A 19,552-nucleotide genomic window follows, 5' to 3' on the forward strand; every position below is an offset into this window, starting at 1 on the left:
TAAGTTTCCTACTTAATTTCTCCTCATCTGTTTCCCTTCCTCCACCCACCCCCCTCCCACGCATAACAGCAAATCATCTCACGTGTGACTTTGAATCCGGTTTCTGCGGCTGGGAACCATTTCTCACAGAAGATTCACACTGGGAGTTCATGAAAGGATCGGCCAGTGGAGACAGCCACCTTCCTGATGCTGATCATGTAGCAAACACAAACCATGGTAGGATGTTTTCCTCTTGAAACACTTTTTTTTGTTGTCTTTCTTTCATGTTGCAGCATGATGGTACTACGTATTTTCATTTCTAGCTATAGGCTGTATACATAGAACTCTGGTTCATCTTGCTTGAAACTCTCCTGATCAACAGAATAACATGTAATTAATTGAGTTTCCCAAAAAACATTGTTTTAATAACCAGTGTTTTTCGTGCCACATTTTTTTTACTTTTTGTTTTATAATTTTTTAATGTTTGTTTATTTTTGAGAGAGAGAGAGAAAGTGGGGGAGGGAAAGACAGGGGGGAACAGAGGATCAGAAGCTGGCTCTGTGCTAACAGCAGCAAGCCCAATGCAGGGCTCAAACTCACGAACCGTGAGATCATGACCTGAGCCAAAGTTGGACCCTCAACTGACTGAGCCAACCAGGCACCCCTCTTGCCACGTTTTTTACAAGGTTGGGCTGAAGGCATGGGTGGGGGGCATTCTGATAATATTCCCTAGTTGCCAGAACTCATGTACAATAAGTGTGCCTTTTTAGAGCAATCCAGTTTTTGCAAAACAGAAAGGAAAATAGTTTCACTTCTTTCTGGAAACAGAGAACAGAGATTAAGCACCATCTATAACATAAATTGACAAATACTTGACTGCAATTTAATCACTCTCAAGCCTTCTTTGTAACAGTCTTCTTTCTCATGTATTTTTAAGCACCATTACGATTTTCACACAGCCTCTTAAAACAGAGCAATTATAACAAAATAATGACATTTCAATCAAGGTTTGTGAATCTCCAAGGGAAACAGGAGGGTTTTGTTCTGTTTTCCCTCTTTTGTGTAGATGTCATTGCCTAGGTATATTAGTATCCTATTAAAACTTTACACTAATACACCTGTATTGTCGATCCTCTTTAGGCTCATATAACCCTCTTGAACATTTTTCTGTTTCTCCTTTGAGATTTCCAAGGAAGTATGCCAAATTAGCAGTGCTGACCGTATTTTAAATTATAGTCCTTGCAAACTGGGGTTGGTGGGGGAAGCATGTCAATGGATGGGGAGGGAGACTGTGGCCATCTTTTGTCTAAAACTATAAACCTAGCTCATTATTTGACAGTGGAGTAAGGTCGTATTTAAAAAAATTTTTTTTTTGTATGTGTGCCAGTTAACCTTTTTTTTTTTTCCTTTACGATTTTGTGATGTAGTGGATTAAAATTTGAAACAGAAAGGACTGCTAAGTATTGTCCATCTGTTAAAGTATAATTTAAATGCAGCAATATTCAACCTTTCTGGCGGACAGTTCACTGAGTTTGAACAAACATATGTAATTGTTCAACCACCAGAAAACTCAAGATCTGAAAGAGTTCCTTTTTCCCCCCAGGGCTATTCCACTTTGCAGTCAATGCCCATTTCACTTCTAGCCACGGACATCTACTGATCTGCTGTTGCCCTTTCCATAATGTCATATAAAGACATTCATAGCCTATGTAGCCTTTTGAGTCTGTCTTCTTTCAATTAGCTTAATAGATCTGACTTTCATCCTTGTTGACTGCAGTTCCATCCTTTTTTACTACAGAGTAGTATTCCAATGCATTGATGAAGCAGTTTGTTTATTTGCTGATCGCTGAAGGATATTTCAGTTGCTTCTAAATGTTGATCATTATGAACATTCTATAAGATTTGCGTATCTTTTTTTTTTTTGGACATAAGTTTTCATTTGACTTGAGTACTCTATCTAGATCCTCGGTTTAATTAATTTTTTTCATTCTGGTGTTGAGTGACAGAGGCTTTGATTTCCGGCCCTTTCTCTGGGAAATGTTCCAGCTGCCTCTTTTAGAAGGTTAACTTCCAGCCTCCCTTAGTTTCCTCACATGCATGCGCCAGTCAGTACTCAGGTGGAGATTCAGGGGAGAGGGGAGACTCTGTGGATCTCTGCAGCTCTCTCTGCAGCCCTGGCCTTCTGTCCTCTGCCCTGTGGCTCTAGCCGCCTGCGCATCCCCAAAGTAGCATCTCCATATCTCCATCTTTTCAGTCTGAAGAGATCTTCACACTCCTTCTGGCTCTCCCCTCCCTACATGGTAAGCTGCGAACCATTTAGACAGTAAACAGGGGAAATTGTGTGGCATAGCTCTGTCTTCTTTCTCTGGAGATCATTATCCTGTGATCCTACGTTCTCATTGTCTTACATTTAAAAACTGTTGTCTAATACATTCTGTGCATGTATGTGCGTGCTAATTTAAGAAGACTAAATGTTGTCCCTGATACTCAGCCTTGCCTTGAAGTACAAGAAGTCTAATTCTTTTTGTTTGCTTGCTTCATTTCTTTGGTCTGGATATCTCACAACGTGTTTAGCTATCTTCCTGTTGAGTGACAATGCTTTAAAATCCATTCTTGTACACGTTTACTTGTTTAGGGTGCTTTCAATTCTATGCAATAAACAACTATGAGTGACACTACTATATTTTTACAGAAAGATATGTACTTTCCCTTCAAATCTTAACACTTAAAATTCCAGTAGCAAAATAAGAGTGCTTTTTCCCCCCATTTTTCTACCAGCATCAGGCATTATAGTCTTAAAATTTTTTAATCTGTGGGTATAAAATGGTTGTTCATATGTAATATTTATTGTATTTTACTGAAAAATGATCTTTTCAAATATTTCTTATCTCAGTTTATTTAGAGCTTCTTTAATTTCATAAAATTCTGAAGCTTTTAGTGTGTGTATGTTTACAAATATTTTGTTAATATATTCTTAGGTTTTTGATAGGTTTGCAGCCCTTATAATTATATTTTAAAAATTATTTTTTGGTTGCTAGTATAGAGAAATGCAATTGTATTTTATATATTGATCTTGTGTCCAATGACCTAGCTAATTGTATTTATTAAAATTTTATATCTAAAATAATTGTGAATATATATGTATATTTTTTAGTTTTTAGGTTCACAATTATTTTGTCTGCAAATAATGACAATTTTATTTCCTTCTATCTAAATGTTAAGCCTTCTGTTTTCTTTGTTGAATTGCAGTGGCTAGTAATTGTGGGGAAATGTTAAATAGAACTGGTGATAGCTTCTAAACTTGTTCTTATTTCAGAAGAAGGCTGTCAATAACTCAACCTTAAGTGCTATATTTGTTGAAAGATTGTTTTGCTTCATCAGATAGAGATGTTCCCTTCTGTTCATAATGTGGTTTATCTATATCTATATCTAACTATATCCGTATCTATATATATGAATATAAAAATTTGTCAAGTGCTTTTTCCATATCACAGTAGTCATATGATCATCATATTATCTTTTTTGTTTACTCACAACATGAATTTTTCAATTATTAAACTGGCCTTGCATTCATGAATCATCTCATTTGGTTGGTTTTACTTATTGTATTCATGATTTTTTATTCTGTATGGTAATATTTATTTATGATATCTGTATCATATTTGAGTCATTATAAAGTCTGGTCCCTAATGTTTTCACATCATGTAAGGAGTCCCTTCTGAGCTTTTCATTAAAAGAGGATGCTTGCTTTGCAAAAGATGAGGTTGAGACTGGCATGGACAGTTTAACCCACAGAGGCTGATCCCCCTCATTGTTTAATTTTTATGCTGTGTTATTCATGTCACCCTTCTGGGGTGTGTGGTTGTACAGGAGTTTCACAATGAACCATGCAGATTACCAGGGACAATCTAATCAATAAGCTATAATTCCATAGTTCTCCTAGTACTATGGAATTCTGCAAACCAGACTTAAAATAAATTTGGAGACGTATTTTTAGAAGTCCCTGCGTCTGGGTTCAGAGTTCATATTCTCTTTACTCCTTACCTGCCTGTATAATTATTAAGACTATTGGGGCTCAGTCAGTTAAGCGTCTGACTTTGGCTCAGGTCATGTTCTCACATTCCATGAGTTCGAACCCTGCATCAGGCTCTGTTCTGACAGCTCAAGCCTGGAGTCTGTTTCAGATTCTGTGTCTCCCCTTCTCTCTGCACCTTTCCCAGTCAAATTCTATCTCTCTCTCTCAAAAATAAATAAATATTAAAAAAAGACTATATGCTTTCTAAATATTGAAGTTTTCTTAGGATTTCATTTTGCTTCCAAATAAATTTTCACTTAATATTTTAATAACGTTTCCATATAAAAATATTTTATCTCCTTTTATGTAATCATAAGTTTTATGGTCTTTCACAAGTTTTTATAATGTTCTTCATAGAAGTTCTGTCCTTTTCTTGTTAGACTTATTCCTGCATATTTTGTATTAATGTAATTATGAAGAGAATATCTCTCACCATTTCTATGTCTAGGGTCTTATTGTTAAAGTTTAAAAAAATAGGTTAACCTTACCAAATTCTCTTATTCATACTTGTCATTATTTAAAAACAGAAGTCTTGGCAGTATCTACTTTTGTGATTATATTATTGGCAAAACATGAAAACTCTTGTCTCTATTTTTCTGTTATGTTTACTAAGTATATTATTTTCTTGACTACTATATTTACTAGACCTATATATAATTTAGTGTAAGATAATTAATATTATGTGATTAATAATGAGGACAGAAATCTCTAGTTACCCATTTTAATGAAAATAGCTTTGGTCACCATTTAGGATATTTATTTGGGGGTTGATCATTAATCTTCATTTAATTGTTTACTTTTAATATTTTCTTAAGGTTTTTTTGTTCGCAATGGCTATTTTTTGGCCACAGGCTTCTCGATGTTTGTTGATCCACGTCTGATTTTACAATTTAATTTTTTATCTACTTGACTATTTTGATACAGTGGCTAAATTAAACTAAGCTTCCATTCTTGGAAAGGTCTGATTGGTCAGGACATATTTTTGGATAAGGATTTTGAATGAATTGATCACTTTTTAATTAGAATTTTATACTATGATCATGAGTGACGTTGCTCTGCAATTTATTTTTTATGTTCCTATTTCCATAATTTTAAAATTAGAGCTATCTGGCAATGTAAAATGAGTTGAGGTCTATATTTCTCTAAGACTTAAGATCCCTTGAGTAATATTACAAATATTCCTTAAAAACCGATTAAAACTCAACTGTGGTACTACATATTACCAGGAGATTTTTTTTCATCACTTTACAAGTAATTTTTATGGTAAAGCCAATTCATTCAAACCTTTTGCTTCTTTTAGATTTTGCAGTTTTAGTTATATGGACTACAATTAACAGCTTGCTTGAAATTGTGCGTATTGTTTTTAAATGATCAGGGGCTCAAGATTTTTGTGTATTTGTTAACTTATAACATTTTTATTAGTCTTTTAAAAGTATTCAATTGGGTTTCACTTGAACTTGAGGATTTTTAAGCTGGAATAATTTTGTTTTCAAAATCCTCTTTTCCTGTGCTATTCTTTTATAGGTGAAGGAATTTAATGAGCTTATATAGTTTCTCTCACTCTTAGTTTGAAATTAGGGAATGCGAGCTTTTATTCTTTCCTGTTGGTTTTGGGATTCTAAAGCCTATGCAATGGTTTTGGGATTTTAAAGGCTGGCTCACTCAGTAGAGCATGTGACTCTTGGTCTCAGGGTCATGAGTTCAAGCCCCATGTTGGATGAGACTCGTTGGGTATAGAGCCTACTTTAAAAAAGCCCATATAAGCTTTCCTGTTTTTCTGATTCAGAGATGATACTGCTGATTTGTGGCCTTGGTTGTTTAGTTAAATACATGGTGGTATCTATGAAATAATACATTTTAATTCTGAAATCCTTACCTTTCTGTGTACCTGTGTCTAGGAAAATCACCCTCTGAATATGGTATTTTTCAGTAAAAATAGTTGGCTTTCCAAGTTGCCCATCACTTGGTGATTATCAAAGGGCAGGATCAGACCTTGACATTGTTCTGCATAGCCTTCCTGGCAAATTTTCAGTATTCATTGAAGCTACCCCTGACAGCAGTTCAGAATGTGTGCTCGTTTGAGCTGCTAAGAGATGTTATCCCTGTACATTTGCCATGAGTACATCTACTGTAGTTAAAATCTAAAAGCAGTTATTTTGTTAACGCTCAGATTAGATCTTTAATTAAGCTTTCGTCCTCACTAGCACAGACAACAGTGTCAAACATGTAAGCCCCAGGAGAAACCAAACTCATTCCACAGGCTGGCATCCTTAGTACTTCGTGAAGACTCTTAAAAATCATGCTCTCAGGAGAATTTCATATGCACATGTTGAATATCCAAATGTAAACTTAGAAGTGTCACGTAATTTGATTTCAGATTCTATTTACGACATGACTTAAGCCAATAAAAATATTTGTTTAGGGGGTTTAAGATCAAGAGTTGATTTTAATCGGATTTTATTTTCAATATTTAATGTTATCCACTTGAAAGAACTTTTGGGTATCTACAGAGCTAAATGGTAAATAACCACAAATGTAATTTTCTTTATCTGATCGACAGTTGAATGTGTGCAAGGATAAGAGGTAAGAGCAAAGAATTACTAAAACTACAATAGTAGAATTTATATCCATGTGACTTTACAATTTTTTGTTCTTTTGTGTTTTTTTTTTTTTTTTTTTTTTTTGCAGGATCATTCATTTATTTCAGGTCACATCGATTTCCAGGAGTGGCCAAGCTTGGAAGTCCTATTCTTACAAAAGCACGCGCTGCCTCTACCCCGTGTCAGGTAGCTAGTTATTGGTACTTGCACTGACCATTCTGTGATTGTAAACTGTTGGGCTTGGGTTACTGGTACCAGTAAATGCCTGCCATGTTTTACTACTATTTTCATGATGAACTGAGAGATTTAAATGAGCTATTTCAACATGAAATGCCATGTTCTTCCAAAAGACTATCTGCAACATATAACTTCAACGGTTCTTTTGGGGGCCTATTAAAGAATATTTCTGTCATTTTATATTCTTTCCTCATAGTCCTTTCAATAATCTGAAACCTTGAATAACATGCTGCCAAAACTGCCGATTTTTTTGGCCAACAGTGTTCATTGAGTAAAATAAAATCATCTACGCAAATGCTTGTTGAGAGGAAGATGAATGCGTGAAAAAAAAGGGAGGTAAAAATGTGCACGAAAAACGAATTCCATTTTCTGCAATTTTTTTTCCAGTCAGTCTTTCTGATGTCACGTAAACACAGACCAAGCAATACTCAGGCCATTTCAACAGCGCAAGAGACAGGAGAGCCGAGAAGGAACCTGGAAGCACACCTGGTTCAAATCTCAGTTTGTAGCAGGATTCTCACACAGAGTCGTGACACAGGCTTTTCTTTCCAGAAAACAACTTTGTTCATGCCAGCACTGCTCAGTTGGGTTTCTATCCAAAGAAATGAGCCCCCAACGCCATGTGACATAGTTTTTTGTATATTTTTTACTACTTTGTCTCCTACATGTGGTAACACACAAACATGTAGTCTGAAGTGGATTCATGTTACAAGGTCATGAGGGATACTGTCATGTACTTATACGGATAGCCAGGTTACCTTGCGGTTTTTTTTTTTTTCTTTCCTTGGGAAGGGGTCCCTACCATGAGTTCTGCCACAGATAACATACTCTCCTTGGGGGCGTCTACACTGGAAGCATAGTATTAGCATACCTTTTTCACAGGGTTGTCAGGATTAACATGTCATTAAATAAGTACCCAACGAAGTATCTGACACATAGTAGATGTTTACTAAACAAAATTCCTTTAGTTTCCATAAAACGAACACCTACATTAGATGTTTCTATTCAGCCTATCTTGTTTTCAGCCCTTTTGAGAATTCTAGCATGCCTCTAAGCCCTTTAGGAGTCCAGTATTTTTTTAGTTATCAGAAAATAATGGAGATCGATACTGCTGCACACTAAATTCATCATCCGTAAGTGTAGGGGTACCGCCGTTTATTCAGGTATTCCTGGTGACATTACATATCACTCAGAGGTATAAATCTAATTATATGTACAACGTGATATATATCTGAATGGCAGTGCCCAGAGCTCTTAATGGATGGTCCTCCCTCTTCCTTCTCCCCACCTCCTTGTTATTCCCTGCCCGTTTCTCTGTGGGGATTATATTCAGAATACCTGCCTGGACTCCACTTCGCCCAAATGCACTCCACACTTGCCCACCTTTGTTTTGTTTCAGTTAAATCCTATGCAATAGATATAGATTTTTTTTTTTTTTTTTTTTTTGAGAACTCCAGAAGCATTTACTCACTCTGTAAAGGCACTTCACAAACTTACTTGGCTTTAATTCAAGGCCATATACTGAAGTGATGCGACCGTGGGCACTGTCGTTGTATACATAAGACATCGGATGCAAAACATGAAAATGCATTCTGCCTGTTTTGTAGAAACTTGAAAGTAAACATTAAGAGCTTATTAGAAATTCCTGAGACTCGTTTAGAAATCATATACATTTTTTCCTTTGTAAAGATGATCTGCACTTCCCATTGTTGTGTGCTGTTAGCCATTCGTTTGTGGTCAGTAGGATTATGTTTCAGTTTACAATTGCTTCCACTTGGAGCATTTTTCTCTACTGTCGCTTAAACTTGGAGTTTAACTGTGGTGGGGCCTCCCTGAAAGCCATGGGCTGTTTAGATGCTTGATGAGTTATTTCTCAGAACCAAGTACTCAACCTCCCAAGACCTCAGTGTGAGTAGTTTTCCTTGCTTTTTGAAAAAGTAAGTGTGTTTCAAGGAGCCATTACAGCCTGCCAGAAGAGGTATCTGTTTCTGGTTTTCCCCTTTTGTCTGTTTCTGCTTGAATGTTAGTGCTTTTGAGTTACAGGAAGGGATATTCGGGTTACTTTATGATACTTTTTTTTTTTTTTTTTGTCCAGGAAGTAGAATTAGGCAGCTGGAGAAGGAAGGTTATTTATAGTCTGAGATACACAAAGCTAATGTTCTTTCCCCACGGAGTATTCTAAGAGTATAGTATCACTTTTTTGTAAGTCTGTGGTATTTTACGGAACAACAAAACAACCAAATCCATATCTTCTTGAGTAGTCAGAACATCCTGTCGATCTTCCTAATTGGAACATATTGATAATAGTTTACACTCGTGGAATAGCAGTGTTCTTCAGTATAGCATGGTAAATGGAGGCAGTGAGCTAACTGTAGTTGGGTGCATTGATATGACTAAAATCTTCATTTTATGAAATGACGCTCTTCCCCTACATAACCATATGAAGCTAATACACTTGAGAACATTTTTTCGAAAGGGCTTTAAAAACATGAAGCCTTCTTTTGCGTTCCCTTTTCTAGCAACAGGCTCGTGAAGTCATTTTGCACGATTTCCCTAATCTTTAACCGATAGCCAGCACATGGTATCAACATGCACAATTTTTCCTACACCCCCTCCTTGCTCAAGATGTGGACTTTAATTTAAAAGCTTCAAAAGTTCCTCCAAGTCACTGTTGGAAACTTGGCAGCTTCCCGTGGAATAGCCGGGAGATCGGACAAATGAACACATGGGTACCAGAGGCTCCTGTTTCTTACTGATGTTGAAGGGTAGTTACTGTTTTGAGTTAACTAGGAAATATCAAATATGAAGGAGATTTGTGCTAGGTATTAATATTATCCGAGTTCTCCTATTTGAGTTACTGTACTAAATTACTTTCAGGACCTGGCAATTCATTAAAAACAGGAAGATTGATAATACAAAGATTCTGCTTTCAAGCTAGTTTCCATACTTGTCTATTTAAAAGAATAAATTCCCAGTTTGTTTTGCACATATTTTAATATTCTTTAATTAATTAATTTTTAAATGTCTTATTTATTTTTGAGAGAAAGAGAGAGAGCATGAGCACAGGAGGGTCAGAAAGAGAGGGAGGTACAGAATCCAAAACAGGCTCTAGACTCTGAGCTGTCAGCACAAAGCCTGACGCGGGGCTCAAACCCACAAACTGTGAGATCATGACCTGAGCTGAAGTCGGATGCTTAACCGACTGAGCCACCCAGGCGCCCCTAACGTTCTTTAATTTAAAAAAAAAATCCTGATTTTTTTTTTAAAACAGTGAATGAGGATATCAGGGAAAAGATAGATGAAGCAAGAGATGGGTTGGTCCCACAACTAAAGTTTATTAGAGCCAGGCTACACCTGTGAACTAAGTTTTCCAGCAACCAGTAGAGACAGAAGAGCCATCATTTGGTTTGGATTCAAGGTGGTAAAAATAACAAAGCAAAACTAGTTCTTTGGAGAATTCTCTCCTGAGTGCACATAGTGGTAACAATGTAAACCTTCTTTCTCTGACTCAGTACACACACATTGCTTACCTGCACACAGCCTGCGATGCTGGGAATACAATAGGGACCGCCCGAGTCCATGCTTGCCCTAATGAAATGTCGATTTTAGGGAATCTGACAGCAGTTCAGTGTCAAGTGCTCCAAGAGGTGAGTACGGCATGACAATAATAATCCGCTTATAACAACTCTCTCGACAAGTTTTGAAAGGCCATGTCTTATAATGTTCTCCAAGTAGACTGATGAACTCACACCAATGAGAAATTTAGAAAGAAAAGGTAATTAAGGAGTGGGGTGTGGAAAGGTGCAACACACTTTGTTCCCCGATTGTTCTGCTTAGTCCAAGGATAGATGTTAGCCTACGGGATGGATTCTAGAGGAGGCAATGGGGTGTGGGAGAAAGTTGAGTAGGTGCTCTGTGCGCCTGTGCGTGAGCAAAACATAGGGAAGCTAATCATGTAAATTAAAACAACAGATTTCATTTTACTAAAGATTCCAGACTTCTAATTTAGCTTATTGAGATGAAGAATACTCAGGCAAAAACATAATTATGACTAGGAGTCAGAAAAATCACTCCGGTTGCATTTAGGGTGTATGTGCGCGCTTCTGTGATGACTGATCCCCTTCTCAACGTGGACCTAACTCCCCGCTGAATTTTGAGAAGCTACAGATGCCTTCTTTTCTATTTTCTCTCTCTTCTATTCCTTTCCCTTCTTTCTTCTTCTGTATCTTGAAGATAAAACAGGTCTTGCGTATACTAGACAGAGTCCGATATGAGGCAGAGAAGGTAGGGGTAGCCAAACATTTGGAATACAGCTGAGAAAGGGCCTGAAGATCTGGCCAAGGAGTTGTAAGATGGAGGAGCCATTGGAAGAAAGGTTCTAGGAAAGTTGAGGAAAGAAGCAGAATTTTTGAAGAGTGGAGAGTCATCTGGGCACCGACCAAAATCAAATGAAGCAGAAATAGGAAGAAATCACTTTAACAAACTCTTAAATAATGCCCGGTTATGTCACTTCACAGAGGTCAGTATCAGAGAGCCGAATTACTCCATTGCAGAGCTGGCCACTCTTTTGAGAAATGTCACAGGGCAGTGTCGGAATTGAAGAACAAGTGGTATGGCCAAGGCCATTACCCTTGCAAGCTTAGGTATTCACCTGGACTCATAACTGTTAATATAAGTCACTGAAAAGCTGTCCTTTCCTTTGGTAATAAAAATGAATGATTGGGTATTTTTTTAAAAAATGTAAATAATGCACAGAGGATGCAATTAAAATCATTAAAACTTTTTAAGCTTCCTTTTTCCCCCCTCTCCAATTTGCAGTGAAAGGCACTGTTTTCTTGGAAGCTTTTTTAACTACATGAAATTGTCTTGAGCACACTATTTCAGTGTCTTGCAGAGTCCCACTCCAAATAAAATGTACCTTTGTGAAAACCAAGAGAAGTAAAACATTTATAAATATTCACATTTATCTTACTACTCTTTAAGGAATCAGGCATGGATCACAAACATAATTTCCCTTTAAAATGAAAAGTAGTAAGTACGTTTTAAATGGTTAGTATAATCTTAACATGCTTGTTTTGTAGTTATGTTTAATAGAATTTTCTATAATAATGGAAGTTTTTCTTTGCTATGTCCAGTATGGTTACCCCTTGCTACATATAACTCTTGAGCATATGTTGTAATGAGTATAATTGAAGAACTGGATTTTTCATTGGGTTTCATTTTAATTTATGTGTAAATAGCCACACTATTTGCATATCTTTGCCACTGTATTCATTCTGGTTAATTGTTCCCTTTTCTTTTCATTGTCCCCCATAAAACTCTGGAGTCCCTAAGGGCACCTAATCCTTCGTACCTTTTCTGACACAGAGCAGTTTTTTTTTCACTCTCTGAGAAAGTTTACACACGTTTACTTAAGTAGTGATGCTAATAGTACCGCTTATCTCTTCCTTCTTCTTTTCTAAAAAACACCTGTTAACAAAATCTACCAAATACAACCTGTTGTAAGGTATCCTGCAAGGTATTAGCAACACACATCATGATTTGGCATCTTGACTTAGTGTTCTACTCCCAGTGGGTAGCAGACTGAGAGCCACAGAGTTTGCACACTTGATGAGTTCCTATCTGAAATCACAGCCATATTAATAACTTTATTCAATGATTTCACTCTTACCAATATTAAATTTGAAAAAAAAATACTTAGGAAGGTTTCTTTGTCTGTAATAAGCTAAAGAATTCTTAATTCTCTATAATGCCAAATCTGTTAAAGTAGTAAATTAAATATAAGTCTCAAGCTCTTATCCTATTAAATATGGATCCCATTGGTATTGACTCTTAATACACTATTGAAATACCTACCTTAGCACTGATGATGTACTGAACGACAGTTTGACAGCTTAAATTCTGATGAGGCATGCATAGTTCTTGTACTACTAAGTTTAGAGCTCTGTTTTGCATATATACAAGCTTGGGCTGTGCTAAAACTCTAGCAGGGATCTAAAATTTAATTGTCAGTGAGGAACATAAATCCTTCCTTCCTTTCCATAAAATCTAATCAAACACTTTCATTTGTCTTTACATTTCTTACTTACCTGCCTTGCTTATCTGAGTTTAGGGGACATGGTGGTAATGTCTAAAATGACATGGATCACCAGAAGGAATTTTTTGATCAAGTGGTGGCAATTAAGTGGACACTGGAAAACTGTTTACTACAATGGGACAGGAAATGCTTGATCTTTTTAAGCTGGACAACTTTTTAAAAAAGCATATAAAATTTTTTCAACTGTGATTTCCACTGAAATTGGTACCAACCATGAAATAAATGGGTAGGCCATATGTATACTAATATCTGTCCATGTAACGAAATAAAACAATAGCAGTCAAGGAAAAATCCCCAAGAATTTAAAATATAGTGAAACTGACAAGGAGTCAGTTTGAATCCAGAGGATTTCATTTCTGAGAGGCCTCCTCTCCGAACATTGGGTTTTCTTAGAGAGTCCTAAGGTGCACTTTTCAAAGACTTAATGAGAAGAAAAAAAATTGCTGTGCGTCCGAACTTGTTTTTATGGAGATTTCGTTGACATATTTTATAGAGTGAATCATCACAGCACTGAGGGAATTAAATCCTGCCTCACATTATACCTGTTACTTAGTAAATGCTCAGTAAATATTGATTGGACAGATGAGAGTCCTGAATCCCATGTTGTCGCTACTGCTGTCAGCACCCAAAATAATTACCTCTTTACATTTTCTTTACTACCTAGTTAACTGCTCAAACCCTTGGATTAATTATGTCATCCCTGATAATGACTAGGAGGTGAAAGGATCACTCTTCCACTCCCACAAAAGGATGTTTACTTACTTGAATTAAATTATGAATTAACTGTATTGAGGAGCTCCCAAGTTCTTTGATAATGTTCCTGTAAGAAGGGATTGATGAAAAGTACTTATTACAGTTTTCTTTTATCTGAAAAAATAATTTTTCAAGAAAACGTTTTTTGGTGGTTTTTTTTTATTGGTTTGTGGTTTGAGACATCAAGGAGAATACGTAAGTAAAATCTGATTTTGTACACTAAGAATGTGTACCTCTTCCGATTTACAAGAAGCAAGAGAAAAAGGTCCTTTCATAGAAGGGAAGACCACGGAAACTTCCGTGGAAGTGAGTGGTACTGCCCATGATAGTGTGGACAGATACGTGTCCTCAAACTTGTCTTGGTGGTATGCTAGTGTCCCATTTCCTTAGACATCTTTATGGCAGGTGTTAAACAGCTTTACCAGTTAGCAGAGCTCACCTAAGCCTTTTCTTAAGGAGAGAACAAAAAGGGTGTACTTAGCATTATCTGGGCTTGCATATTTGGAGGAAAGAGGAATTGGGGAGATTCTCCTGAACACCAGAATAGTTTGTGATATTTTTAATTACAGAAAAGCTCCTGGAGACAGGAAACTGGAATATTGATATCACTCAAAAACATCTTCAACAGGTGCGATTTTGGTATCGTTTGTCTCGGGATTCACATCTCTCGATCTTTACACGGACATCCCTGGATGGGGATTTGCAAAAGCAAGATGATCTAATTGGAACCGCCACATCTCAGTGGAAACAAGCAAAAATTGATCTCTCTGTGAAGCCTGGAGAATCTACCCTACCTTTCCAGGTAAGCAAGCACGTGAGAAATTAATACAACTCAGCAGAGGATGCTAACTTAATGCTACTTTTTGTTTTTTTCGGAGAACAACGTACATGACCCATCTAAGTTGTTCAGATAGTAATAAACAGGCACATTCACAATCAGAGATGAGTACAGACATTAAATTGACCTGAATACTCAGGACTTATGTGTGGAGGCTTAGCAAAAGCAGAGATAAGAATTGAATAGGAGGAAGAAAAGAACACGAGGAATTGAATAGGATGGCATGGCAAAGAGAAGAATAATTGAATAGGAAAATGTTCATATTTTAAGTGAGGATGGTAGATTATAGGAGGCAGTGAATAAACCTGACCATGCTCACATTTTAATTCTGATGCTTTATTTTCTGCTGCCCATTGACATCGAGGATTTAAAAAAGTGATTATTTTTATTCGAGAGAGAGGAAGAGAAAGAGAGTGCACATGTAAGATGGGGAGGGGCAGAAGAAGGAAAGAGAAAGTCCTGAGCTGGTTCCAGGGACTGTCAGCACAGAGCCCCTGAGGTTCTCAGTCCCATGAAGTGCATCAAAATCCAGAGTCAGATGCTTAACCAACTGAGCCACTCAGCTGCCCCAATATTGAGGACTTAAAAAAAATTTTTTTTAGGTTTATTTATTGCTGAGAGACAGAGACAGAGCATAAGTAGGGGAGGGGCAGAGATGGAGGGAGACACAGAACCCAAAGCAGGCTTCAGGCCCTGAGCTGTCAGCACAGAGCCCGATGCAGGGCATGAACCCATGAACTACAAGATCATGACCTGAGCCAAAATTGGACACTTAACCAACTGAGCCACCCAGGCACCCCTTGAGTTGACTTTTAATCAACCTTTTATGTCATTTTCTTGGTTAGTAATAAAAGAAGGGGACTGTAGCTAATCAAATGGGTCCACGAATGGGCATGGCTACCTTCTGGATGACATTTGAAAAGAGTGATTTGGCAACTAGATTGGATGATATAGGTGAAAACTCACAGTTTTTGGAGTTACGTGGTCTGAGTTCTGATCTCTGTTCAGCTCATGGGTTGGTAAGTGATTACAAGTTACATCTTTGAGCCTCACATTTCTCTGTCTGTGAAAACACATAGTGATGATAAGAGCAATGCTTTTGGGGAGTCTGAATATTAAAGAGAAAGTTACAGTGGTGGCCATGAACATGGTCTCTGGATTCTGGGGTTCAAGCCAGGCATGCAGTCATGAAGTAAGTGCTTAATCCCTCAGCATTTGCTTATTCTGTGAATGGGGGTGAGGGTCATTGTTGGAGTGTTGAGAGCCCCTAATAACATACCTCATTGGTCCTCATTTCTATACCAGTTAAGATAAATACAGAAGTGAAACAGAGAGCAAAATATTTTAGAAAAGCTGCCTTTACCCTCTTCAGCCATATGTTTAAATAACACTTCACCTAGGAATACACAGATTCACCCAGAGAACAACGGACTCTGCCAGGGAAATCCAGGACTCCCACATTTTGGGAGAAACCTTTTACTATTAGCCAGAGCTAACATCAGGGTGCATTCATCCAAGCGCGGCAGTTGAAGGAGAGATACCGAGCATGAGTTCAGAACATCCAGCTTATTCTAACATCACTGATCCGTTAGATCCTCCTCTTGATGGGAAAGTCATGGGCCAGTAACAGCAGTGTTACTGTGGGGAAGTTCCTGTCTCTGGAAGATGGAGGAATAGGGAGTATGTATGGACTCCTGTCTGTGTTATCTTCTTTATAGAACTCTTGTAAGGATTGAATGATTTATACACATAAAGCACATAGGAGTATTCTGGCACGAGTGAACACACAAAAGTATTGTTGTGATAATCACTTGGATGTTGTCTAGGAATAGCAGACACTCAGTAAATATTAGTATTCTTTATTTGGAAAAGGAGTCTCCTCTTCACCAGAACTGTAGGTTCAGTGATTAGAAATTGCTTCACTCAGTGAAGGTCTCTAAACTCCCTGATTCTCAAGGATCCTGTTTATGATTCCCCTCCAATATCGGTTGACAGAAATGCTATGAATTGAGTGACTTTTCGTAGGAAAGCAGTAAAGGCTAATCATGGAATCATTTAAGCGTCAACCCCCGTTATATGTGACAGGACAGACAAAATCAGAACAATCCAATGCCTTGCTTCCTTTATTTATGTTCTGTATAACAGTCTTTTCACCGGGTTTGTTTTTAGTTAGAATGAAACTTATCATGAAGATCTTGGAGTCCATTGTTAATTGGCATTATTGGGAATGAGACAGAATGTCCTTCTGCACACAAACCTTGCACATGAATAATTATTCATGATTTCCTTTTGATTGCCCAAACTTAGAAGCATCCCTGTTCTTCAGTAGGTGAATGGATAAACTGTCATACATCCAGACAAGGGAATATTATTCAGTGTTGAAAAGAAATGAGCTATCAACTTATGAAAAAACACAGGTGAACCTCAAGTGCATGTTACTAAGAGAAAGAAGCCAGCCTGAAAAGGTTGCTCCATGTTCTGTGAGTCCAAGTATATGGCATTCTGGAAAAGGCAAAACTGGAGAGTGAATAACAAGATCAGTGGTTGCCAGGGGTTGGGGGTGCAGGGAGAAAGGAGGGATGAACAGACGGTACACAGAGGATCTGTAAGGCAGTAAAAATACCCTGTATAGAGACAGTACGGTTATGAAGAAATGTTATTTTACATTGGTGCAAACCTACAGAATGTACAACATTAAGAACAGATCACTATAAAAACAATGGACTTTGGCTGATTAGGAGGCTCATCAGTTGTCACAAATGTCCGGTGCTGGTGGGAGATGCTGATGACATGGCGGGGGTGGGGGTGGGGTTTGTGCGTGTGTTGGGAGTGGGGTGTAGCACAGAACTCAGCACTGGCTCCTCAGTTTTGCAGTAAATCTAAAACTGCTCTAAAAATCTCAATAAGTGAAACCAGAATGTCTTCTGTTAGAACTGGTTATATGAGAAATATTTTGAGTTAAAATGCATGCCATTCCTTTCCAGGCCTGGGGCCACTCATTAACTTATCACCATTATTGAAGCGACTCAGCACAGTGTCATTTTGTTTTCCTCTTTAGTGTTTCTTCCTTTGGGGTTCTGTCTTTTGTTTTGTTTTGCTTTGTAGTGCAAAGTGAGATGACGCTTTATTACCTGGGGCATATTAACTGCTCTGTAGGGTGACCAGTGGTTTGATAGGATTTTATATTTGGCAGCAGTTGATTTGTGATGCTAGGTTTTTTTTTTTTTTCCAAGAAGCTACTTCTTTTTTTTCTCCTCAATATGTTGGTTTATTTATTTTGAGAGAGGGAGTGCGAATGAGCAATAAGCGTGACCGGGGGAGGGGCAGAGAAAGAGAATCCCAAGCAGGCTCCATGCTCCATGTGGAGCCCATTGAGGGGCTCAGTCTCACAATCATGAGATCATGACCTGAGCCCAAAGACCATGACCTTAAGAGTCAGATGTTTAACCGACTGAATCACTGAGGGGCCCTACTTTGCGATGCTTTCTAAATAAGCCCTGCTCTGCTGCTTCATTCCTCCTGTGGTGTCTCAGCACTACCGGTTGGCTTTTCTCTCTCCCTAGGTGGGGATCCTAATCCACACCAATCAGTCTCAGTTTAATTGTGATGGCTTTTAGGGGAGAGAAGGGTCCTGGGTTCTTGCTGGGTCTTAATTCACCCCAGAGAAGTTTGTAGTCTCTGCTTCTGCCCCTCTCCACCCCCCCCCCCAACTCCCTTAATCCTGTTACTTGGCTGTAGTACACATTTGTTTTGGGAACTGCAGGTGAGTTAAAAGAAAGGTAAGAATTCTCTCAGATTTCATCATGAAGAAGGCCGCTATAGGTCCACAATCTAATCAACAACTTGGAAAATTAAAACTTGGAGAACAGTCAGCTTTTGAAAAACAGATTTAGAGGCCAAACATAACCTCACCTAAGCCTGTGTGAGCTCTTTAGACAGTTCATTTAGTGAGATGTTTGAATACATCGTGCTGCCCTGATCTCCCTGAGAGGATCATGTGATGCACACAGTATGTGTTAGATTAACATTCTCAGCTCTCAACTGTTCAGATTTCAAAACGCAGCTGGCCCCAAATACTTTAGATAAGGAATCGCTGGCCCGTGTTCATATTCTGATGTGAATCAGTCCAGATTTTATACAGACACACAAACATGATACCTGAAAATACACAGTCACACATTGATATATGCACGTGGTAGTACTTAATACATTATTGTTACATGTATATTAAATACTTCAAACAAGCAGAAAGTGCAGAGAGAGGCAAACATCTTTGTGTTCACACCCCGAATGAACTGTTTGCATTTTGTTTGCTTATAATAATACCCGTTTGCATGTAAAGATACAGCTTTTGTTCTCTTTGTGCCCATTTCTACTCTCCTTGTCATCTGCTGGAAAAAAGAAATTACAGATATTATGTTGGCTTTAACCTGATTTCTCTAATGCATTTTAAAAATATGAAATATGGATAAGGATTCTAGGTAGGTGCAATTCTTGTTTTTTAATGTTTGTTGATTTTGAGAGAGAAAGCAAAAGAGAGAGAGAGAGAACATGAACAGGGGGAGGGGCAAAGAGAGAATCTCAAGCAGGCTTTGTGCTGTTACCGCAGAGTCAAACGCGGGGCTCAATCTCACAAACCTTGAGATCACAATCTGAGCTGAAATCAAGAGTCAGACACTTAACTGACTGAGCCACACAGGTGCCCCTAGGTCGGTGCAATTCTACTTCATTCTTTTATCAGCAACAAAAACAGAAGTTATTCCATCTACAAATAGTCTAGCTTTTAAACATTCAAATATTTAAAGTTTATATCTTGGCATCCAGCTTCTTTGGCACTTTAGTATACTGAGTCATTTAAGAGTGACCTTAGTCAGCACCTGGTTATCTCGCAATGTGATTGAACTCTTGAATATATTTATATATTCCAATATATAAATTCGGATATAGTCCAGTCCGAACTCGGGGAAAGAGAA

The 19,552-nt window shown here is 37.8% G+C and overlaps 1 protein-coding gene across 1 annotated transcript in view; it reads left to right on the forward strand.

Moving 5' to 3' along the window:
- Positions 1 to 19,552, forward strand: part of MALRD1 (MAM and LDL receptor class A domain containing 1) — an 800,662-nt gene that overhangs the window by 121,680 nt on the left and 659,430 nt on the right. Inside the window, 3 exon segments of the mRNA XM_039216734.1 lie at positions 70 to 216; positions 6,743 to 6,840; positions 14,370 to 14,543. Of these exon segments, the coding sequence (XP_039072665.1) occupies positions 70 to 216; positions 6,743 to 6,840; positions 14,370 to 14,543 (419 nt within the window).

The sequence above is a fragment of the Hyaena hyaena genome, unplaced genomic scaffold, assembly GCF_003009895.1.
Source record: "Hyaena hyaena isolate Hyena2069 unplaced genomic scaffold, ASM300989v1 scaffold_656, whole genome shotgun sequence".
Classification (NCBI taxonomy): domain Eukaryota; kingdom Metazoa; phylum Chordata; class Mammalia; order Carnivora; family Hyaenidae; genus Hyaena; species Hyaena hyaena.